The sequence below is a fragment of the Argentina silus genome (genome assembly GCF_951799395.1).
Source record: "Argentina silus genome assembly, chromosome: 1".
In the NCBI taxonomy this organism is placed as follows: domain Eukaryota; kingdom Metazoa; phylum Chordata; class Actinopteri; order Argentiniformes; family Argentinidae; genus Argentina; species Argentina silus.
In genome coordinates, this window is record NC_139655.1 from 36,406,566 (window position 1) to 36,428,127 (window position 21,562).

The 21,562-nt window shown below is 39.6% G+C and overlaps 2 protein-coding genes across 3 annotated transcripts; both read right to left on the bottom strand.

Moving 5' to 3' along the window:
- Positions 1-3,458: 3,458 nt before the first annotated feature.
- On the bottom strand, positions 3,459-14,732 carry stard3nl (STARD3 N-terminal like). 2 transcript variants are annotated; one of them, XM_083683151.1, is made up of 9 exons: positions 14,663-14,732; positions 9,335-9,782; positions 8,502-8,579; positions 7,458-7,535; positions 7,085-7,138; positions 6,689-6,806; positions 6,252-6,350; positions 5,572-5,627; positions 3,459-5,354 (listed from the first exon to the last, which is right to left on the bottom strand). In XM_083683151.1, the coding sequence occupies exons 2-8, from the start codon at positions 9,527-9,529 to the stop codon at positions 5,575-5,577; spliced, it is 675 nt and encodes a 224-aa protein (XP_083539277.1). In that variant the 5' UTR covers positions 9,530-9,782; positions 14,663-14,732; the 3' UTR covers positions 3,459-5,354; positions 5,572-5,574. The 2 variants fall into 2 exon arrangements, with proteins under 2 accessions (XP_083539277.1, XP_083539276.1); XM_083683150.1 differs by having other exon boundaries at positions 3,459-5,359.
- Positions 14,733-16,754: 2,022 nt separating this feature from the next.
- epdr1 (ependymin related 1) lies at positions 16,755-19,658 on the bottom strand. Its single transcript, XM_083697325.1, has 3 exons — positions 19,391-19,658; positions 18,388-18,596; positions 16,755-17,988 (listed from the first exon to the last, which is right to left on the bottom strand). Exons 1-3 carry the CDS (start codon positions 19,624-19,626, stop codon positions 17,798-17,800), a joined length of 636 nt encoding a protein of 211 aa, XP_083553451.1. The 5' UTR covers positions 19,627-19,658; the 3' UTR covers positions 16,755-17,797.
- Between the last annotated feature and the right edge of the window lie 1,904 nt (positions 19,659-21,562).

The window sequence follows — 21,562 nt, forward strand, 5'->3', positions numbered from 1 at the left end:
TTGGAATGTGGTATTTTTTATGGGTTCACCATTACTATGACCTTTTGGAACATAAAAAAAAGATGTTTAGATGTGATAAGTTATATAAGTGTCAGGTATATTGGTTTCATGTTTCATATTTTCATATATTGGTTTAATATTGGAAAGCATATTTTTACAGCACATATCTTACATGTGCCAACTACACTACGGTGTGTATTATGGCATCATGTACCTATATCACAGGCATGGGAAATGTGTTTGCATTTCAATACATTTATTAAGGTCATGATCATACCACTGTGCACTCTCTTTTTAAATAAATGTGTTTTAAAATGTAACCTTTGAGACCCTGCTTCTGCCCGAAAATTCACACTTAAAACATTGTTCATTTCAGTGTCTCTCGTTTTTTAATTTCCATAAACAATACTTTTAATTTCCATCAACAGTTAATCATCATAAAGTCTGCATCCGCTCAGATGCACAAAAGACTGTTGTACACCACAGTGGTGTAAAATGTGGTGAACATTGTCTGTGGTTTTCTAATGAAGGCTGAGATGTGTTTACTGGAAATAACATGAGGCCCCACAGTTTGATTGACAGATTATGAATGATATCCAGCAGCATGTTTTTCTCACACATCAGCACTTAATGTAATGGAGATGACTTGTGTATGGAACATGTTGTACTGTACACTATGTCTGTTTGATAAATGACAGTGATGTATCCAATGTCTTCAAGATATGTATACAATGGCAGTATATAAGAATAGATAATATATGATAACTACATATCTAACTACATTAGTACCTTCAAACTAAACATGACTTGAACATGTAATGATTTTAAATTGTTTGTGTTGTTCTATTTTCAAAAGCTTTTATTGATACAATAGCAATAATGCTGTTGAAACTGTGAGCAATTGTGGGCTATTTGTTTTACTCTGGTAGCCCCAAGACCTTTGAATAAGTCAGTATATGATACTTCAAGGTTCATGCCAGGGTGTACATTTAATTTCATTTCAGTTGATTCAAGAAGTGATTTGCACAAATCAATAAAAAAGAAATATTTTAAAAAATAGAGAAATCATTGAAAATAAACACTGAATTGTGATTTCAATTTATTTTCTGAATTTGAAATTCAACTGACCCCAGCCCAGATTACAATTTAATTAAACATATATTTGTAGGGGGAGGCAGAGAGGCGGGAAAGGGGCTCAGACTCCAGCATATTAAATTGAATAGAAATAAATTAATATCGAATATATTACTAGAATATGAACTAGGAAAGAGGTATGTTATGGGAACTATTTTCTGCTCAACTCAAGCTCTACAACATGATGCACTGTAAGATTATGCACTAATGACATCTTGTGGACAAAAACACAAGTGAACCATTGTGATGCACTTGATATAAGTACATCACAATGATTATGCACTTGCCTAATATTGCCTAACTGCCACACAAGTCGTAATTCACATAACTGTTACGCAACGTATCGTTAGTTTTTGACGTATCTTACGTCAAAACAGGTGGTCAAACACCGGTATAGCCAGATAATACGTGCACACAGACCGCATTTCCTTGGTCTGCAGAAACAATCCCCCTGAACGTATTCTGTTGGAGACTACGTTGCACAAAACACAGTTATCTTGACCTCTCTTTCAAAAGAGGACACTTCAGAAACTCTACGGAAATCCTCATAGAATCTGATGTTATCCTCCACTTGCTGTACTTAGTAAGTGTTTTCCATCCAATCAACGTATTTTGTGTCATATAAGCTAACTCAATTAAGATGATATTATATTTTTTTTAATATTTTTTTATAATTTATTATATTTTTATCATTGCAGTGTGTGTAGCAGGACAATGGACCAGGAGATATCATGGACTAGGGGAGAAGGCGAGAGTATCTATCTCCTTCAGCTGCAGAGGCTCAGTGATGGTAGACTGTCATGAACACGCCTCTGTTATTGCTCCTCCATCCACCTGAGCACAGGTCAGAGCTCTCCAGCACTGTGGTAATTAGGTCAACTTGCTTCAGCAAGTCCAACGATTGTTCTTCAACATACTTATTACTATTAGGTGGGCTTCCTTCAGCAAGTCCAACTATTGTTCTTCGACATACTTATTATTAGAGGGGCTTGCTTCAGCAAGTCCAACTATTGTGTGCAAAAGCTTTTCGATACCTATTAAACTTTTAAGCTTTTTGTAACTCCAAAATCTCTCCTCCAGTTAATATGGTGGAACGTTGATTTAACCCATACTGATTAACCTCCTAATTGTTTTCATCGTTCTATATCTCCCCTCACTCATCCTCTATCCTTTCATCCATCCAATCAACCAAACATAGAACATCTTCATCAACCTGGATAAAAGCTTTCTGATACCTATTCAACTTTTTAAACTATTAAGCTTTTTAACTAACCAACTCTACCACTCTCAACCTACCAACTCTCAACCCACTCCACTGAAGTACCCATGGGTCATCCTATCTATCTACTTAACATTCCATCCATCCATCCATCCATCCATCCATCCATCCATCCATCCATCCATCCATCCATCCATCCATCCAACCAACCAACCAACCAACCAACCAACCAACCAACCAACCAACCAACCAACCAACCAAACCATCTCTAACTTTATCCGCTACCATAACAAGACCATCTCACTTTCTTTCAACTTCCCAACAAATTGATCTATCTATCGAAACATCTTTAAACCTCTTCCAATACCAAAATAAGACTTTGCAAGCCCACAAAGCTTGTGACCTGTGTCCATGCTTAAAGTTATAGCTGAGGGGCGTTGTTAGGTATTGTGTAGTGTAGAACTATTTGAAAAAAAGAAGTTTTGATCAGAACGCATCACGATTGACCAAGAGACGTTCAAAGCCGTGCATTATTCCCTGATAAAGTAACTGCTATGAATATAATACATAAAACTGCATTTTACCTGTTTACAATACATTGCCATAATATGTTGTGTAAAAGTGTTTATCATGTTACCTTGACAACAGTGATTGTTTTGAGACTACCACAATCTATCACAAAACTAATACTTACGGCACTGTTTTCTTGTCACAATTCTGTTTTGTTTTGTAACCGTTGTATGAAAGCAATGAGGCACTTAAGTCCGTGCTTTACCTTGAATAAAGTCAAAGCTTGGCGTCGGGCCTAACAACGCCCCTCTGCTGTAACTTTATTCACCATAAAGCATGGCCCCTCCTACCTTATTGTTATACAGTATGTCTTACATTATTACTCCCCCCAGAAGGCATGTTTAAATGTTTCATTTATAAACTTAATAATCAATAAGTCTAATAAACCTCTAATGAAGTAAAAAAATAAAAATAAAATCAACTTTTTCCAACCAAGTCATTTTAGAAACAATTATACCAGAAAAACAACATCTTTTTCCCCTGAAAACAAAATGCAGAGACAAATGAAGCACAAACTCACAAAAGCATGTTCGATGCAGACAAGCGTTGATTTATTAACACAACAAGTAATGAAATTATTGTTCAACGGTTGAAAAACATAAATGTACATATGCAGGCTTGCAATCTCAAAGGTGAAGTCGATGCCTCAAGCCTTACCATTAGGAAACATGGACAACATTATTTGAGTAGCAGGTAATCAATACAAAATTCTAATTATTGATTACAGGTTCATGCATCAGCATACTACCAATTGTAAATGCAAGTTAAGAGCATTTCATGCCAATATCGTGTACATTTTCAAAGGTGCTAATGTGTAAGGCTATTACAGATACATTTTATTGGGAAATCTACATACTCTTGGGTTATATGTATAGACATACTGTAACTGGTAACTGGGGCTGTGGTCATCCAAGAAAAACATGACACCTATTAGTTTAGTTTTTCTTAACACATTTTGGCCTCTGTGAAAACTGTAGGGAAACTCAAGCTGAACCGAAATCAGTCCTCTCCATGCCAGTTGAGTGTTTAAATGTATTTTCACACTTGGTCCCTCTGAGTCAATGTTGTGAGCTCAGAGTGGTTTACCAAAATGTGTATGTGTACAGTATGTGAATCCTTCAAATGAATGATCAGACCCCTCTGAAGCTAACCCAACTGAGGCCAACTGAGAACAGTTTGCTATGATGTTTATGCATATGTGAAATCCCCAAATGAACTCAGACCCCGCGGTCCGAACTGGGAGGTGGTTTGAGTTAGGTTCACTTTAGGTCTGCTGTGCAGCCAAGGTGCAAAGCACTAAATTGGCCTGAGTTCCAATGAAAGATGGTGCTGTGCAAGCAAAGTGAACTGGAGACCTCATCACTGCTAAAATGGAAGAAATGTATACCCACATTCAAACATAAGGGCAGTGTAAACACAAAAAGAACTCAGTTCTTGTACTTTTTTCACCTCCTGGTTCACTTAAAGAGGACTGAATTCAGTTCTTTTAAAAAGAACGACATGCGAAAATATCCTGGAAATTGGCAAACCACCCTAAGTTCACATACATTGTCTGAAATGGGACAAGTGTGGAAATTAAAAAGTGTATTCAGTATTCACATATGTGGGACTGCACTCACAATGCCAACAGCACTTACTGTCGGTCAGGTCCATACTGAAAAGCTCAGGACAGCTTATACAATTGTTTTTATTTCCATGACACAGACTGAGTAGCTATGAAAAAGCACTATACCCTTGGGTTTGAGTGTTTCATTTGCAGGCACAGATGTGTTGGCAATGTAATCAATTCTACATGCTTTCTTTAAATGCTATCCAAAGCAGTTTTACATTTAATACAGTATATTTTATATTGATACAATCAAGCAATTCAAGTGCCTCTCTCAAGGGTGCAATAGCTCTGCCCCCACTTGGAACTTTATCTTACAATGTTTCCATACACTGGCTCAGATCCATGATCTACATTATTTTTTACTGAATTTCCTTTTTACCCATTTTATGGAGCTCTAACCCCAGTGCTTCAGTCACAACTGTATGAACGTGAGTGACAAACATAAGAATGTAAACATCTAGATTGAGTTTAAATCACAAAACAACGTTGGATTAAAAACGATGTAATTTAAACAAATTATGCATGCAGTCAAAAAAAAACGAACGAACATTTTTCTCCTTTAAAACCATCTCTCTGCTTGACATGACTTGAAGCTTGATTGAGGATGAGGCGGAGGCATATGAAGAGGCAAAGAGAGTGAGCAAGCTGAGGAACATGGATTTCAGTGGAGGAATATGTAATACATGGTGGTTGTAAGGCAAAGTTTTCTTCCACGGTGAGATGGTGGCATAGTCACAGCCACTGTAGGCCTTAGGGTAACTTTGGGTGCTGTCGTTCAAAGTTGGCTTCAGAAAGAGCTCCACCTCCTAGGTTGCTTGGGTGCTTTTCTTAAAATAAAAATAAAGGACGTTGTCAGCAATAATCATTGATTCTATAACTTTATAACCTCGGGGAAAGAAAATCTAACAACATGTCAATTTAACCAAGACCAACTTTGACCATTGGATTTTTCCTCAGAAAAGCCTTTGATTAATCCCAAAAATAATTTAAAAAAAATCAATTTCACTACAGGGGAAACATTGTTTGGTTAAGACGCTACCTGTTAAATCAGACCTTTCTCCGGGTCATGTTTATCATCTAGATCCTCATCAGAGTCTGCAAAAGTAGCAACATCAAGAAGTCAATTAGGATTATACAAGAAAATACAAATACACATACAATATAGTACAAATGCTAAGAAAGCTTGTGCTAAACAACATTAATTTACCATTACATAGAGGTTTTTGTCATTACATGATGCTAGTGGTGCACAATGACTCTTCAAGTCCCTTGTGTGACTCCAGGAGCCATGACATACCTTCACCTCCCTTCATCTTGCCATTTCAATGTGTATGACATTATCTGTTATATTTTTAAACATCGTGGTGTGAGTCACTGTGCCGGAAACACAGTGACACATCTTAACTGAGTCTCTCTGTGGTCTAACTGACTTTTAGCTGCACCGGCCATTTCACACCCCCACAAAGTTGATTATTTTCCTATCACTGCAAACGTTGTTGATAATACCTTTCTTAATACACTGGGTAGATAACAGCAGGGTGAGCTGCTAAATCACATGCATTCCTTATTCATTTTATTCTTTCACTGTATTGTAATTTATTTATGTGTGTGAATAAACTAAACTACAACTAAACTAAATTACTTTCACTATGGAAAATAGGCTGATCGGTTTTAACTAGGAGAACATTACACAAAGTCGCATCTGTTTGAGGTCCTTACCTGCCACTGACTCGGGCGGTGAGTAGAACTGCCCGTCTGAAAGTGGTCCTGCGTACATGAGGGGGGCCCTCTCTGGGGCATCCATTATGGAGATAAATCCTGTCATGATAAATGCAAAGATGACATATTCAGGAATCACCCATAGTAGGAATCTTATATCCAGCCTATATATGCTCCTTCAATTCCTCCACTCATTTTCTATTGAAGCCAACAGTTAATTCAGAAAACCCATGAAAGTTTTATCCACTCAATTTGACCTTTTCACAGTCAGAGGTGCGATGTTAATGCTCAATTTGCAGGTGTACGTCATTCAAGGGTTATTAAAATAACACCACAAGTTCCATGCTTGTTTTGAATCAGGACATTTAAGAAATATGGATTAATTTCTATGATGTTGAAAGCCATTGTGTGTTGGTGAAGGGATTTCTCTGACTCACTGTTTTCATCGTCGGCCTCTTGAGGCAGGACCTTGAAGTCCAAGAGCCACGTCTCTATCCAGGCCAAGACAAAGGAGATGATGGGCAGCAGGTACCCAAAGGCCCCCTGGGACAGGAGCTGGAGCACACACACACAAACATTATTTGCTGAGCAGAATTGTATGGAATGTTAACAAAATTACCGGAATATCTGCAAAGAAGGTGTTTATTGCTAAAATAGCCCTATCGGTATCTGTCTATGGATGAGGAAATATTGGATACTGGGATTGTCCCAGATTGTTCATATCAATGTATCCCAAATTCAAACATATTCCATAAACATTCAATCAATTCAAGCAAGATTTATTTTGCATTATCATTGTATCAAGTGTGGAATGAATTGTCATGCTTGCATACCTTTGATAAAATGACTTTTGCAATCAGGAAAGCACTGGTGGCTGCTGTGGTAATCTGACATGGAGAAACATGGATTAGAAAACACTTACTCTTTGTAGCCAACATTAAAAACATTATCTAGATGTGACTGGGACCCTTACCAACTAAATAAATGATCTAAACAAAAACAAAACAATTACAATCTGAAATGCATTTTCAATTAAATATTGAAAATATTCAATTGAATATAAACGTGCGCGACAGACAGGCAAGATCTGTCTTTAAGTCTTTAATATTACCTACAACATTTGTATGACAACAGCGCTCTCTAGTGTGATAAATGACGAAATCCCAGTGTTTTACTGTTATCAGAGACAGAGGAAGGTAGACCTACTGCTATGGCCCACCAGTGACGCAGTTTACACACAGCATAGGCCAGGATCAGGGCTGCAAATCGGAACACAGCCAGGAGCTAGAGAGAGAGAAAAGACAGAAAGAAAGAGATTAAAGCTGGGATTCAAGTTGGGATTGTAGACAGTGGGTTTCTTCACTGCACTTAACTGTTTAATTTAGACAATATTGTGTCTTGGATAGGGAGAGTTCACACTTGTTTTAGAAACCAGCAGGTTTTGTTTGCAGCAAATCAAATTGTATTGGTCACGTACATTGTAAGTGATATAGTGAAATGCTTTTTGAATCTAGCTCCTCAATAAATCAACAATACAATATAATAAAGTAATAATAAAGCAATAAAGTAGTAATAAAGCAATGACAGGAGTCAGCTGGGTGCAGCATGAGAACTCAACAGCATGGCACACAAAGTCATCTGAAAATCCAGAATCTCATCTCTGAATGGAGTATCTGGGGGGCGAAGGAAGTAATGCGTGTGGACAGGAAGTTGTCAGGAAGTCTCCCCCTTAAACCTTTCACTGTAACTCCACCTGAGTGGCTCGCGATAACCCCCCCCCTTCCGTCCACACCCTCTTCTTTACAACATGGCGTGCACACATTGCACAAAATGGAAACAGGGCGGGCTGAAGACGTTTCCAATGACATCATTTCGCAGGTGAACAGTGTGACGTTTAAAAAAATAATGAAAAATCAGGTTAACCCACCTCCTCAACTCCTCTCTGTTCGTAGACTGAATCCATAGCACTGGTAAAATTCACTGGTTGAACTGCAACTCAGCCTCATTTAGCGATAGATTCTCCCAATTCAGTGGACTTAGTGAGACGACACACAAAGTGTCTAACTCCCTTTATCTGGGAAACTCCTTGACTGAATCCTTCTTACAGGATTCAATCAAGGAATCGATGATAATTCGTCTCGACTAACTAATCTGAATGATAACGCACCCTGAGTGAAGGGACTGTATTGAAAGCATTCAAATACAAAATAGACTTAATAGACAAAATAGAAATAGACTAAATAGACTTACAAATATGTCAAAGAAGGAGGCGTGGTAGTCATAGTGTAAGACCTCCTTATCAAGCTGTGTCTCTATTCCTCCATTCACCTATGAAGACAAAAACAAACAAAAAAACAAACAACCAATCAATAGACGTTACAGATAAAAACATGCAAATCTGACTTGATGTTTACCATAAAAATCATAAAACCTCTCAAAAGTATACAATACAAACAATGTTTGTATGGCTCAATGTTGTCCCTGTAGAATGCAGTGGGTTGTTTCTTAGGATCTGTGTTGACAGAGTTCCATATTTGCAGCACAGGCTTACATTAATCACCATACTACACACATTACACAAGTAACATTTTAGCCATTTTCAGATGTTGATTGTGATGGCACTGGCAATGTAGCTCACCAGGTCAGATGGTTACGATAGGATAGAGTAAATAAAAGACAAACATTTTGTTTTCCCTCTCTGAGAATTCTCAGTTTAGTGTACAGTTGATAGGACCTTTGGACATACCAGTTCATTGATTTGATCAATTGTGTTTGTCTGTGAGGAAATGTCTGTTTATGTGTGTGATTGCATGGGTGTGTGTGTGTTTCACAACTTCATAGGTGCGGGGCCCTCTCTCAAAGTTGTAGTTACATAACCTAAATTAATTTATACGCCAACAGAAAAAGATAAAAGCCCTAGATTAGCTCAACCGTAATCCCATCAAAACAGGAACGGCATGTTAACAATGACAATATCCTTTCAGTCACCAAAAAGACAAAGTGGATTCTTTTTGTGGGAGAGCTTCCTGTAGTAGCTCATATTCATGTCAATATAAATCATGTCAATGGGATATAAACCTTACATTGAGCTCTATGATCCAGAGCAAGGTGATAAAGAGGAGGTCAAAAGTGACAAAGAGGCAGAAGGTCCTCCTGACGTCCGAAATGCACTTCTTCTCCACTGCCTCGTACGACTCAATCCGGGCGGAGGTATTGATGGAGCCCACGCCCCTAAGAGTGGCCCGTGAGTCCACGCTGCTGCTGCATTGGCTATCCATAATTGGCCACGCCCTCAACAAAGGGCTGGCCCTCCCACTACGTTGTTCAGTCGGTTGGTCTGTCCCTCTTCCCACTTCCAGTCAGAGCCAATGACGGTTTGTGCTCAGGGATCTCGGTGACGCCCACGTGCTCACGAGGGCGGCCACACCCAGTGCTTGGCACAGGCCACACGCTCACTGTCACTAAAAGCCACGCCCACTTATTGCATCCGGCGACGCCCACTACAGATGGCTGCTGGCTGTATCCCTGCCTCTGCAGGAAAAGAGATGAGGCATTCAGAAATGTACATTTAGCTTACATTTCCTGACAGGATTGGCCAACAGATCAGGTTTTCTTTGTCACTCACCTTTTCTGTTCTTCTAAATTGGAATTGTCCTGACTGAAACCTTTCCTCATCACTAGTCATAGGACACTTAGGCTACTGTATGGTCAGTGTCATCTTATCCTCATCAGTATAGTCATAGGACACTTAGGCTACTGTATGGTCAATGTCATCTTATCCTCATAAGTATAGTCATAGGACACTTAGGCTACTGTATGGTCAGTGTCATCTTAGTTAGCCCTTGAGTTCTACATAAGGACCATTGTACTTCACCCCCGGCTGGACTGATGTTCATCTTATTCACACGGGTCGACTCTGCGCTGCACAAATGTCCTTATCTTTCCATAATAAGGATTTGCTAATGCACAGTTGTTTGGAAGTTGAGATCTTTGCAGAACATTCACATTTGATTATGATTCCAGCTACATTCCAACTACTGCATTAAATCTGACATGCTGACTGGAAAATCCCATGAAAAGGAATAGACGTATAGCCTACATTATACAACAGGCTGAAAAAAAGCATTGTGATTGGCCGAGAGCCGTTAGAATCAGTGATTTAATAACGATAATGTCACATTTAAATCACCTGGAATGATATTCCTATGCCACAGTAGATTTGTGTATCACGTTCATTTGACAACGTTTGTAGTTTTGGGAACTATATTTCTCAATGCAGGGGCAGAATCCAAAGGCAGAAAACAAAGCATTGTTTTCTTGACACAATTTTCAGATTTGCTGTGTAACCGTAATGAAGAGTATAAAAAGCAAGAATTCCTTGATTGTCAATATTGTCACTTGGTAGGGGGTTTGCTAACAACTCCCCTTACCTGTGACAATGTTGATGATAAAGTGCAGCCCCTCGGGCATAATTTCTTTAGTAAAACACCCAAAAGCAGTTGTGAAAGCTAAGCTAACAAGTAGGCTATTGTCATTGTGTATAGAGAACATTGTTGGACGTTGTTACTGTAAAAAAAAAAAAAAAAAAAAAAAAAAAAAAAAGGTTCCCCTTCAAGACAACTCTGATCACCTCCCCCTCAACCATAACTCTTTCACAGCCTTAACACCACTTCCTGTGAGCTCTGCTACTCTTCTGAATATCAAAATCATAATCTGGATCAAGGACGACCATTTTATGACCATGTTTGTGACCATGGTTAATATTTAGCCAGATTTGTCATTGTGTAATTTCGGAAACATCTTTCATTTAAAAAAATAATTAAATATGTTTTAGGGAATTTCTGCTTTATTGGGATAGAGACAGTAGAGATTGACAGGAAGGATGGGGGAGAGAGAGGAGGGATGACATGCAAGATAGGTCGAGAGTCAGAACCTTGCGATTACGTGGTAAGCGCATTAGTGTGCTACGCCACTAAGTCCCGCAACATATTCCATTGTTGATCACTGAAAAGGTAACTACATTATCAATGAGATAATCAAGGCTTACATCTTGGATGTCAACAATAGCATACTTTTTTTGCTGAATTACAATGGTAATAACACTGTGAATAAACAAAAATGTAAGCTTTCCTGGAATAAGCAACTCTTAACTGAAATCTATTGGATATTTAGAGTTCCCCATTGTTTTTACAGCCACACTCACAGTTAGGGGAAAGGGGAATTATTGAGGAAGTAACATGCTGAATTGCTAAATCGATGGCGCATACACTGACATTTGTGTTATGACTTAACAGCCTCAATTACCTTTTTGAGAATTGGGGCAAATTGCATAAACATAAATCTCTACTTTGACTTAATTCTAACTGAGTACTAAGTCAAACTTATGGTAGACGTCTAATTTCACGTCTAACCTGTTGCATAAAAGTGACTTAAACTTGGCTAACCTAAGTCCTACGAAAGTACTAGTTACCAAACATGGCCGCCGATAAGTGAATCTGTGTTAACAATTAAACTTATGCAACTACAATAAAATAGAGCACGGGAGCTGGCAAATTTTTTCATAAAAGTGTAAAGATTATGACATATTGGTTAGCTAGCTATTGCTTTCTAAACTAAACGAGCGTCCCATTTATGAATGTCCTTCTCAGCTTCTTTCCTGAGGACGGCACACCACTCATTCTCCTGGGTGACTTCAACATCAAAGCAGAGAAGTTTCCCTATTCTGGCTTTCTTAACCTTCTCTCCTTGTTTGACCTTACCCTCTCTCACTCTCCTCCGACTCATACGGCAGGCAATCAGCTTAGCTTTGTCTTCACCAGATCCTGCTCCACCTCCAACTTTACTCTCTCAACTCTCTCAACCTTTACCCCTCTTCCGGTTTCTGAACATCACTTTGTATCCTTCTCCTTTCCCAACAAATCCATCCCCTCCCATTCAAACTCCACCCATTCTGTTACTACACACTGCAACCTGCCACCTCTCTCTCTTCCTCTGTTGTATCGTTCCTGCCCTCGACTGAATCCTTCCCCCTTCTGTCTACTGATGCTGCCACCTTCATCTTCATATCCACTCTCTTCTTATCTTTTGACTCTCTCTGTCTCTCTCTCTGTCTCTCTGCCCTCTAGGCCAGCAAGATCCTCTCCTCCTGCACCATGGCTGTCTGAGTCCCTGCGAGCTAGTAGAACAGGCCTTCGGGAAGCTGAGAGGAAATGGAGGAAAACTGACCATCCTGACGACCTAGCCTCTGCCTCTCATCACTCTCCTCCTGAAGTTCTCTTCCTTTGTGTCTGCTGCCAAAGCAGTTCTTCTTCTAAAATCTGCCTCTGACCCAAGGAAACTGTTTGCCACATTCTTCTCACTCGTCAACCCACCTTCCCCTCCCCCTCCCCCTCCCTCCTTCCTCTCGGCAGATTACTTAGTCACCTACTCTGTAAAGAAGGTTGAAGACATTAGTAGCTCATCTTGCTATCATTACTATCATTAGTAGATTTGGCTGTTTTTATCATCTGTTTCCCCTCTCTCCCTCTGTCCTAGGACCCTTATTGTTCTTTTTGCTCTGTAATTTCCTCACATGGTTTCTCTTACTACTGCTATGCTGATGACACTCAACATTTTATCTCTTTCCCCCCCCTCTGACACACAGGTGGCGACACATATCTCGCGAACACATATCTCGCGAACATTTAGCGAGATATGTAGAATAGAATAGCGACTTACAATAAGTCCATTTGTCTAAGTAAGTGAATCAACTATACAACAGCCATCGTAAGTAAAACCTTTCGATAAGTAAGTCAGTCTTAATGTTTATGCAGCTGGCTAACTGAAATGACTAGTCATACAGCTAAAATAAGACAATCAGCTAGGTTTCAGCAGATGCAAGTCAGCAAGCTATACCACAGCTGCTCTGACTATCGCTAATCAACTGGAAAGCTTAGTTCATGATGCATGTTTATTTAGTTTTACAAAAATATTTAGTAAATAGTCACTGTCAGTGAAGCGTGCATCACACAAGACAGTCTGGGCTGCACAGGATGCAGTGAAGTCCTGTCTCTTAAACCTGCACTTCATCTCACCCACGCAGGAAAACTAGAGTTCAAGCAACCACCACGTATAACATATAACCTTTCTACAGTATGTATAAATCACTTTCGACAGGCATTTTATCACCTCTGTACAGATTCTTATGAAATATATAGTTTCTGAGAAATGTACCTTTCTGCATCCGCTTGTGTGTCACTTCTGTATCAGCTAGAAGTACAATAACTAGCAACAGTAAAATGCACTTCTGGGAAAGAATGTGATGAAACGTTTGAGTTTGTTTGTTCCTCCCTATAAATGCTGGTGAATTTGAAATGTTGGGGACAGCAGGTGGCAACATTTATGGCCTTTGCTCCGAGAGCAAGTGGTGACGGTTCTGTCCTTTGCCCTACCTTATTTGTCCACAAATAAAAAACAGTTTTCCTGAATACTTCTGATTTGACTGGTCCTGATTCCACAATATTTCTATGACACTATGCAACAATGGAAAACTGCATTTTGAGGGGTGTGTGGCTTACTCAGTAAAATTGTCTCACTATTTCTATCCTAGTGAAAAGAAAATAGATATATTGACATTTTCTTCTTTTCGTCGTCACCCTCAGCACCATTGTATTTTTACTGAAGAAAAAAACCAGTACAAATTGCTCTTTAACTAAGTTTATGGAACTGGCCCTTGGTCTGGTGCAATAATAGATTCCCCAGTCCTTGAGGTCACACAAAAAACATACATGGAGCGTGTTGGGACCACAGATATAGATGGTTGGGACGGTGTTCATTTCTACCATTGACGTCTGTCAGTACGATCTAGCCACAAATTAAGTAATTCATAGGCATGGTTTTATATGTAATCTATACTCATGAGGTATTTTTTTGGAATTGGCAACAATTCCAAAAAAACCAACAAGCATTGGTTTAAACCAACAAGCATTGGTTTAAATGGCAAGCACTTAGGCTACATGAACATACGTGAAATTGGTGGTTTATTAGTAGCCGTTATATCATAATAAACAGTTTAACTCATATTACAGCGGTACCATTATATCCTATAGCGGCGATTTTAGCACAACCACAATGCGAAAACAACAACACTGTGGCCAGGCTATTTGGAAGCTCGCCCACAGGAGGAGTAGCGCAAACATAAATAACAGTTCATAATGACAAAACCTTTTGGGCACCGTAGGCCTATGTAGTATAATGCCTTTAAAAATTATGCTGTAAAAAGTGTGCAAATTACCTGGACGGCTAGTAGTTAACGTTACAGTAAGCAAGAGCGGCGAGTATTCTGCACCTAATAGCTGGGTTTGCAACTGATTAGATCAGATAGTGCATTAAAATGTAACTAGCAGTAACAGTAACAGTTAGATACTTCTTACCTTTATCTACTGTCGTATTATTCTTCTCACACCCTATGCGGAAGGCTTGAACCGGCCACTCTGTCGTACACGGCCGAAATACTTGTTTCCATCGGACAGAAAAGGAGGTGACAATGATAGTTCTTGTGTGGGCTTATGGGATATGAAGTTGCAATACAAAAGCATAGAGATACAATACAAATAATTGTCATATTCTGAATTGTCCTATTCTCTATGAAACCATAGTACACCACACGACACCAAATCACAAGTGTATCCACCAACCACATAATGTGGAAAAATGTTTAAAAAAAAATAAAAAAAAATGCTGATGGGTATTAAAGGCTGTATCAATCTATTTCTCTGCCTTTTAAAAGGTAAACATACTTTTCTTGCTGAGAGAATTTCATAGAATCATTGATCACTGAAAAGGTAACTACATTATCAATGAGATAATCAAGGTTTTTTTGCTGAATTACAATGGTAATAACACTGTGAGTAAACAAAAATGTAAGCTTTTATTTTGTTTCCTGGAATAAGCAACTCTTAACTGAAATCTATTGGAGAGATAGAGTTCTCCATTGTTTTTACAACCACACTCACAGTTAGGGGAAAGGGGAATTATTGAGTTTTAAATACCTGGGAGTCCACATCACAGAAGACCTGACCTGGACTACCCACATCAGCACACTGGTGGGAAAGGCAAGGCAATGCCTGTTCCATCTCAGGCAGCTGAGAAAATGTAAAGTCTCCCAGATGATCCTTCAGTCCTTCTACTCTGGAGCTGTGGGGAGCATCCTGGCTGGTAACATCACTGTCTGGTACGGTAACAGCACGGCCCAGGACAGGCGAGGTCTGCAAAGGGTGGTACGCCTTAGGAGCTTAGGACCATAGGAGCTCCAACCCCCCCCCCCCCCCCCCCTCCATGTCCTGTACACCAGGAGGTGTAGGACCAGAGCCTGCAGGATAATGAAGGACCCTCACCACCCGAAAAACGGACTGTTCCAGCTGCTGCGGTCAGGCAAACGCCTTCGCTGTCATGCAGCAAGAACAGAGAGGCTTAGACTGAGTTTCTTCCCCCATGCCATCAGGATCATCAACGACGACCCCACCAGTGCCCCCCTCAAGACACTCACACACTCACTGACATCATAACACATACGTACACACATTACCCATTGCAGACTCACCTTTCACTGTAATTAACTGTACTGTCAACCTGTCATTGTATATAGCCATTCCATTGTGTACATTGCTTACACCGCTGTTTATACTGCTGCTTATATTCTATTTATTTATAACTTATTGTTGCACTACTCTGTGGCACTGTCACTTTTTGCATTTCACTGTATACTTGTATGCACTGTATACACTGTATGCACGTGACAAATAAAGAATCTTGAATCTTGAGGAAGTAACATGCTGAATTGCTAAGTCGATGGCGCATACACTGACATTTGTGTTATGACTTAACAGCCTCAATTACCTTTTTGAGAATTGGGGCAAATTGCATAAACATAAATCTCTACTTTGACTTAATTCTAACTGAGTACGAAGTCAAACTTAGGGTAGACGTCTAATTTCACCTGTTGCATAAAAGTGACTTAAACTTGGCTAACCTAAGTCCTACTAAAGTACTGCTTACCAAACATGGCCGCCGATAAGTGAATCTGTGTTAGCAATTAAACGTATGCAACTACAATAAAATAGAGCATTGGAGCTGGCAAATCTTTTCATAAAAGTGTAAAGATTATGACATATTAGGTTAGCTAGCTAGAAGACATCATATCAACATATTTTATCTACTATCATGTCAAATACAGGCTTACCTTTTATATATACAAGGATAGCCTTGCTGAGCTGACACAAATCAACAAATTGCTCTCAGTGCATTCTACTGAAATATGAAGAAGATTACTCTGACTGTGCCAGAGGAGGATACAACTCCCTGTTCAGTTCCCATTCACAAAAACGGGGGAAACACACCAGGTGTGTGAAAAATGACCATCAACACTTGTACTCTTGTAAGCTTTATTTAGTCATGTCAGGAAAACAAGTTGACATGAAAGCAGAGCTGACATACAAGACATACAACCCTTCAATTAGCTTCCAAATGAACATAAACATTTAGTTTCAGTAGCCACGCACAGACAAAATAAGTGCAAAATGTGATCATGATAGTGCTTGCTAGGTTCCAAAAAAACCTTCATATTAACTTAAAAAGCAAATTCTGTAAACAATTGATCATTAGCCTAATCTGCTTTCTAGTCTCACACAAATAGTTTTTTTACATTTCAAGTTTTGAATACAACACTTCCACCCCTAATCCATAATTTTCACTCTGCCCCCATTTTACCAGCTTCTCTAGGTGTTTGTAATGTTTTGTTTTTTTAAACCAATAGTTTCTACATGGACTATCTCTGATAAAGCTGTTGAAGGATTCCTAGTTTGGCTTTTTTCCGGCAAAATCACCTGGCCATTTATAGGTATGTTATATGATAATAGTCAAGATGCTTTATCGATGGGAATGTAAACTAGGTTTGAATGCTGTTCTAAGGTCCAGGTCCATCTCCCTGACTTGTATTTACCATCACCATGTTGCTTTGTGTTGAGAGAGCAGGGATGCATCACAATAATCTAAAGGGGCATGAATCTTACATGACCTTGAAACTAAATTTTTTGCAGGGTTGCAGCAATTATTTAGTTTGGAAATGTACACGAAAACTAGCATATATTCCTTAATGAGCCAGCCAGCTAAGCCAGTACATCACACTTCACATGAAATGCTTTACCCGCAGCTGTGCAAACTTAAGGGCATATAATACCTCTAAAACTGACTTCAAACAACAGTAACTAACAGTTTTGACTTTTCATGGTTTTGTAAAATAACCAGCAGTCTCACTGAGTGTAATAGGAGGGTGCAGTACTGTAACAAATTAGGATCTACATTTATGGCGGGTGCTTTCTAATCTTTCGTTATAAAGATTGGTTCCACATCCTCCAAGGCAGGTTGGTTGAGCCTCAGAGGTGTATGAATGACGTCACCTGTCGAAAGACAACGGGAGAAGAGAGAGGCCATTTTAGACTATTGAGATTCACCCCAGGTGTTGTGTTTGGGGGTGGGAGGGCATGGGTTGAGGGCCAATAGGGAAGGCCTCAGCAGTCCGAGTCCATCCTCATCGGAAGGGCCGACTGGCAGGTGCTGGGTGGCGTGAACACCTCCGGGTCGCTGATGCCCAGCTGCAGGTCAAAGAAGCGGGTGGAGGTGGTCACGCTGCTGTTCCTGGTGTAGGTCTCCTGGACGGGGTAGCAGTCCTTCACTGTGTACACACCCACCCAGGCCTCATCTGGTGCAGGGGAGAGGTAGAGGTTGGAGAGCATCACTTCAAAACATTGCCCATTTAGGGTAAAAGGATATTTGTATTTGGCTTCCATGAATCAACAACAAAAAAAGTGTGTATATCTGACATAAGAAATATATAACAATGATGAGCGTATGAGTACTAAATGAAGAGGGCAGGTGAACTCTATCTGACCAAGAAGCTATTTGTTGCAAAAATGTGTTGCCAAATCATTAAAATGACCCCTGGGCTGTAGCCTCCTAAATCTGTTGTGGGCATAGTGGTGACCGTGATCTTGTGAAAAATAATGCTTGTCAGGCATTTTAGTGCTCTTGAAATGCTTTAGGTACGAACATTAAATAAAAGTAGACACCACCATCTTTCATTGCTTTCAACCAGACTTACTTTTGCGGGCTGGTTTCCTGTCAGACCACTCCTGCACCTCGATCATGTCTCCGGGACCCCCAATAAAGTATTGGTCCTCATATGTGGAATTCATAGGGATGTCATAGGGATCCCAGGCCTGGGTCAAAGTCATCTTAGAGCACTGCTTTGTCTTCTGCTCAATTTGGAACAACATGCCACTCTTATACAGGTAGATGTACTCAAAGAACCTGGAAATAGAATGCAAAACAAAGAGAAGATTTGTAATACTGTTGTCATTGTTATGATAGGATAAAATGCCCATAACATGTGTTGATGATATGTAAGCTGTGGCTCATCACAATCTCAAGTAATTGCACCTTCCTGACTGATCAGTAAAGGTAACAATAACAAGCAATAACTGAAAATAAATGTTACCCATAGTGCTGTAATTTTCAGGTGAGGTCACTCGAGCAGGGTTTATTCTCTAGTCCACTGAGCAACAAAGTCTGTGTGGCCAACACCAATAGGCATAAGGCACTGGTCTAGTCACTCTGCGGGCTCTTGTTTGTTTGTTTTGCTGATGATTCGGGATAAGAGGTGATCTAGTAGCACGATCAGTTTCTCCCACAAGTACAAATATAATAATATTTGTAATATATTATATAATATAACAATAATATAATATTTTTGAAATTAATACGACGTTTTAAAATTATTTTTATGGGCAACAATAATGGAGCTATATTGGGTAATAGGCCTTAGCTAGCCTAATTACTTAATCAAATAATTTGAATTCAATGGCTTTGAAAGGCCTAGTTATTTTTTGAAAAATGGTTGAATCTAAAAACACAATTTATAGGCTAGACGGACAGGTCTATATCAAGCTCGAAACGTAATACTTGTTTATAGCTCTTCAAACCCGAGCAGTAGATCATTTAGGACATTTCCCATGCTGCTCCCATGTTTCCCGGTAGGACATTTTGACAACATGATTTCAAAACTCATATTCCACTAAAATGTATAGGTCTATGCAGACACTTACTTCTGACATGGTGCGTGTCTTTTATTCATTTGCAGAACCCTAATTCTCTGGTTTTGTGCATCATACGACACCGTGGACCGTGAATTACGCCCAGTGCTGTGGTCGTACTCCACAGATCTGCCTTCCCATTGTAGAGGCGCCAGACAGGGCTGGACCGGGGGTGCGACATAGCCCAAAGCGGGTACCACCGCAGCAAGGCACAACACTGTAAACAGGAGAGGTAAAAAGCGAGTCATCCTGGATAAATTCTATTAATCCAGAACCATTGACTCCGTGTGCTGCGCAATGGCGGTTTGATGACACCGTTACACAGCCAAATAAAGGGCCCTTTTGTTTTTTCCAAGAGCTGACGGCGCAGTCGCATAACAGACAGTCCCACGCAAATTACTTCTCTACTGATTATTTATATTAGGGCACTAACCTCTCCCAAGGCCTAGCATTTCTTTTTTCTTCTTTTTTTTAAAACTTTAAATCTAGATCAGAATGATCTTTTTTGCGATCCAGGATCAGATCTATCTGGCGGATTTTAGTAGTATAGTAGCAGATTAAATTGCTTTATTATTACTTTATTGCTTTTATTGCTTTATTGCTTTACTATTACGTATTATGCTGTATTGTTGATTTATTGATTGTTGTTGTACGAGGAGCTAGATTCAAAAAGCATTTCACTGTATCGCTTACGGCTGTAAATAAAATTTGTTTTGATTTTGACTTGATTTAAATGTTTGGGTCCAGGCTAGTTCAGAAAGTCTGGGGAAATCCTTTGCAGAAAGTAGCTACAAAAGGGTGGGAACGATGAGAGATGCCTCTCGACACGTCATATGTGGTACATCAAATACCTTGCTTGGACGGAGCTTAAAAAAACTGAATTCAGTGTTTGAGTTGTTTCCTTCCATTTTCTACAATGTTGCAAGCTAGCATTGGCAACAACTATCTGCAAAATAGTCCTACCCAGTTGGAAAAGAAGCGCAACAAACAACCAATCAACAGGCATGTGGGGGAGGGTTCTTGGAATGCAACATCCAATGAAATTGCGAGCACATTCTCTCATCGCTTCTCAATTCAATCCAAGCCAGATAAGCCTAACGACTTAATCCTGGCCTTAATGTGAGTGAATTTACTGAGTAAACTATTACTCATTATTTGATTTCAGTGAATCACACGACTGCCAAACGCAGCTCCGAATCAAACATGCGGTACGCAAGCACTCGTGAGAAGTGTTGTGGGAGATGATTGATGTCAAGCCAATGGCTATGCGACCGGCAGTTTCTCGTCTTTCTGTTCGGTAAACAAAAGCAGAGAGAGATATGCGAAACAAGAGACCCAACTATGCCCCTTATTCCGTCCTGACAAAGCTGTGTTTTTATTTATTTTTTATTTTTTACTGGAAGTGAATGGGATAGTGTTGCATTTGGTCAACAAAAAGATGTATTTCCCATTAATAATGTTGGGCTTAGGTAAATGACCTCCATTATAACGATACCAAGTTTTTTTTATTAAGAAGGTACTGTATGAGTAAGCAAAGCAAAATCCACTTGCATTTTGCTGCCCACGGCCCTACTGTACTCCCATTGAAAGTCTATGAGACCTTTGTAGCTACGGTGGACCGTGTGTCAGTGAGCGCCAAGGTGAATATGAATATTCATGACGGTAACTATGAATATTCATAGTACGTGCGCATGCGCACACAGGCACAACTACGACATAAAGTTGTTTTTCTCAAAGCTAGCGACAGGACATGCTTTGCTTACTCATACAGTACCTTCTTAAAAACCTCGGCATCGTTATAATGGAGGTCATTTAGCTAAGCCCAACATTATTAATGAAAAATCCATCTTTTTTGGTTGACCAAATGCAACACTATCCCATTCACTTCCAGTAAAAAAAAGTAAAATACAGTAGGCAGTATGACCGTACTACAGTTTAGTAAAGTGTATGTAGTAAGGGACACATTTCAAGGTACTACTACACCTCATTCATACTGAGAACATCTGCAGCTCAACCTGTTCATGGTAGTTTCATTTCGTGTGCTCATTGCCATTTAGTGTCACACAGCCTACAAGATGTATTGTTCTGCTGCTCTTTTTTTGTAAATTTGTTATTGCTATTTTGTACATTTCTTGTCAGTATTTGCTATTTGTTTTTTATGTCCATGCACCATCCTCACCAAAT

Bases quoted from the DNA above. Each gene is read 5' to 3' on its own strand.
- stard3nl (XM_083683151.1), bottom strand. From the start codon at position 9,529: ATGGATAGCCAATGCAGCAGCAGCGTGGACTCACGGGCCACTCTTAGG. The intron at 6,351-6,688 runs GTGAGTCAGAGA...TTATCATGACAG, and splicing joins AGAGGCCGACGATGAAAACA to GATTTATCTCCATAATGGAT. The intron at 5,628-6,251 runs GTAAGGACCTCA...CTACTTTTGCAG, and splicing joins ACCGCCCGAGTCAGTGGCAG to ACTCTGATGAGGATCTAGAT.
- epdr1 (XM_083697325.1), bottom strand. From the start codon at position 19,626: ATGACTCGCTTTTTACCTCTCCTGTTTACAGTGTTGTGCCTTGCTGCG. The intron at 18,597-19,390 runs GTAAGTGTCTGC...TTCTATTTCCAG, and splicing joins AGACACGCACCATGTCAGAA to GTTCTTTGAGTACATCTACC. The intron at 17,989-18,387 runs GTAAGTCTGGTT...CCCCTGCACCAG, and splicing joins CAGGAAACCAGCCCGCAAAA to ATGAGGCCTGGGTGGGTGTG.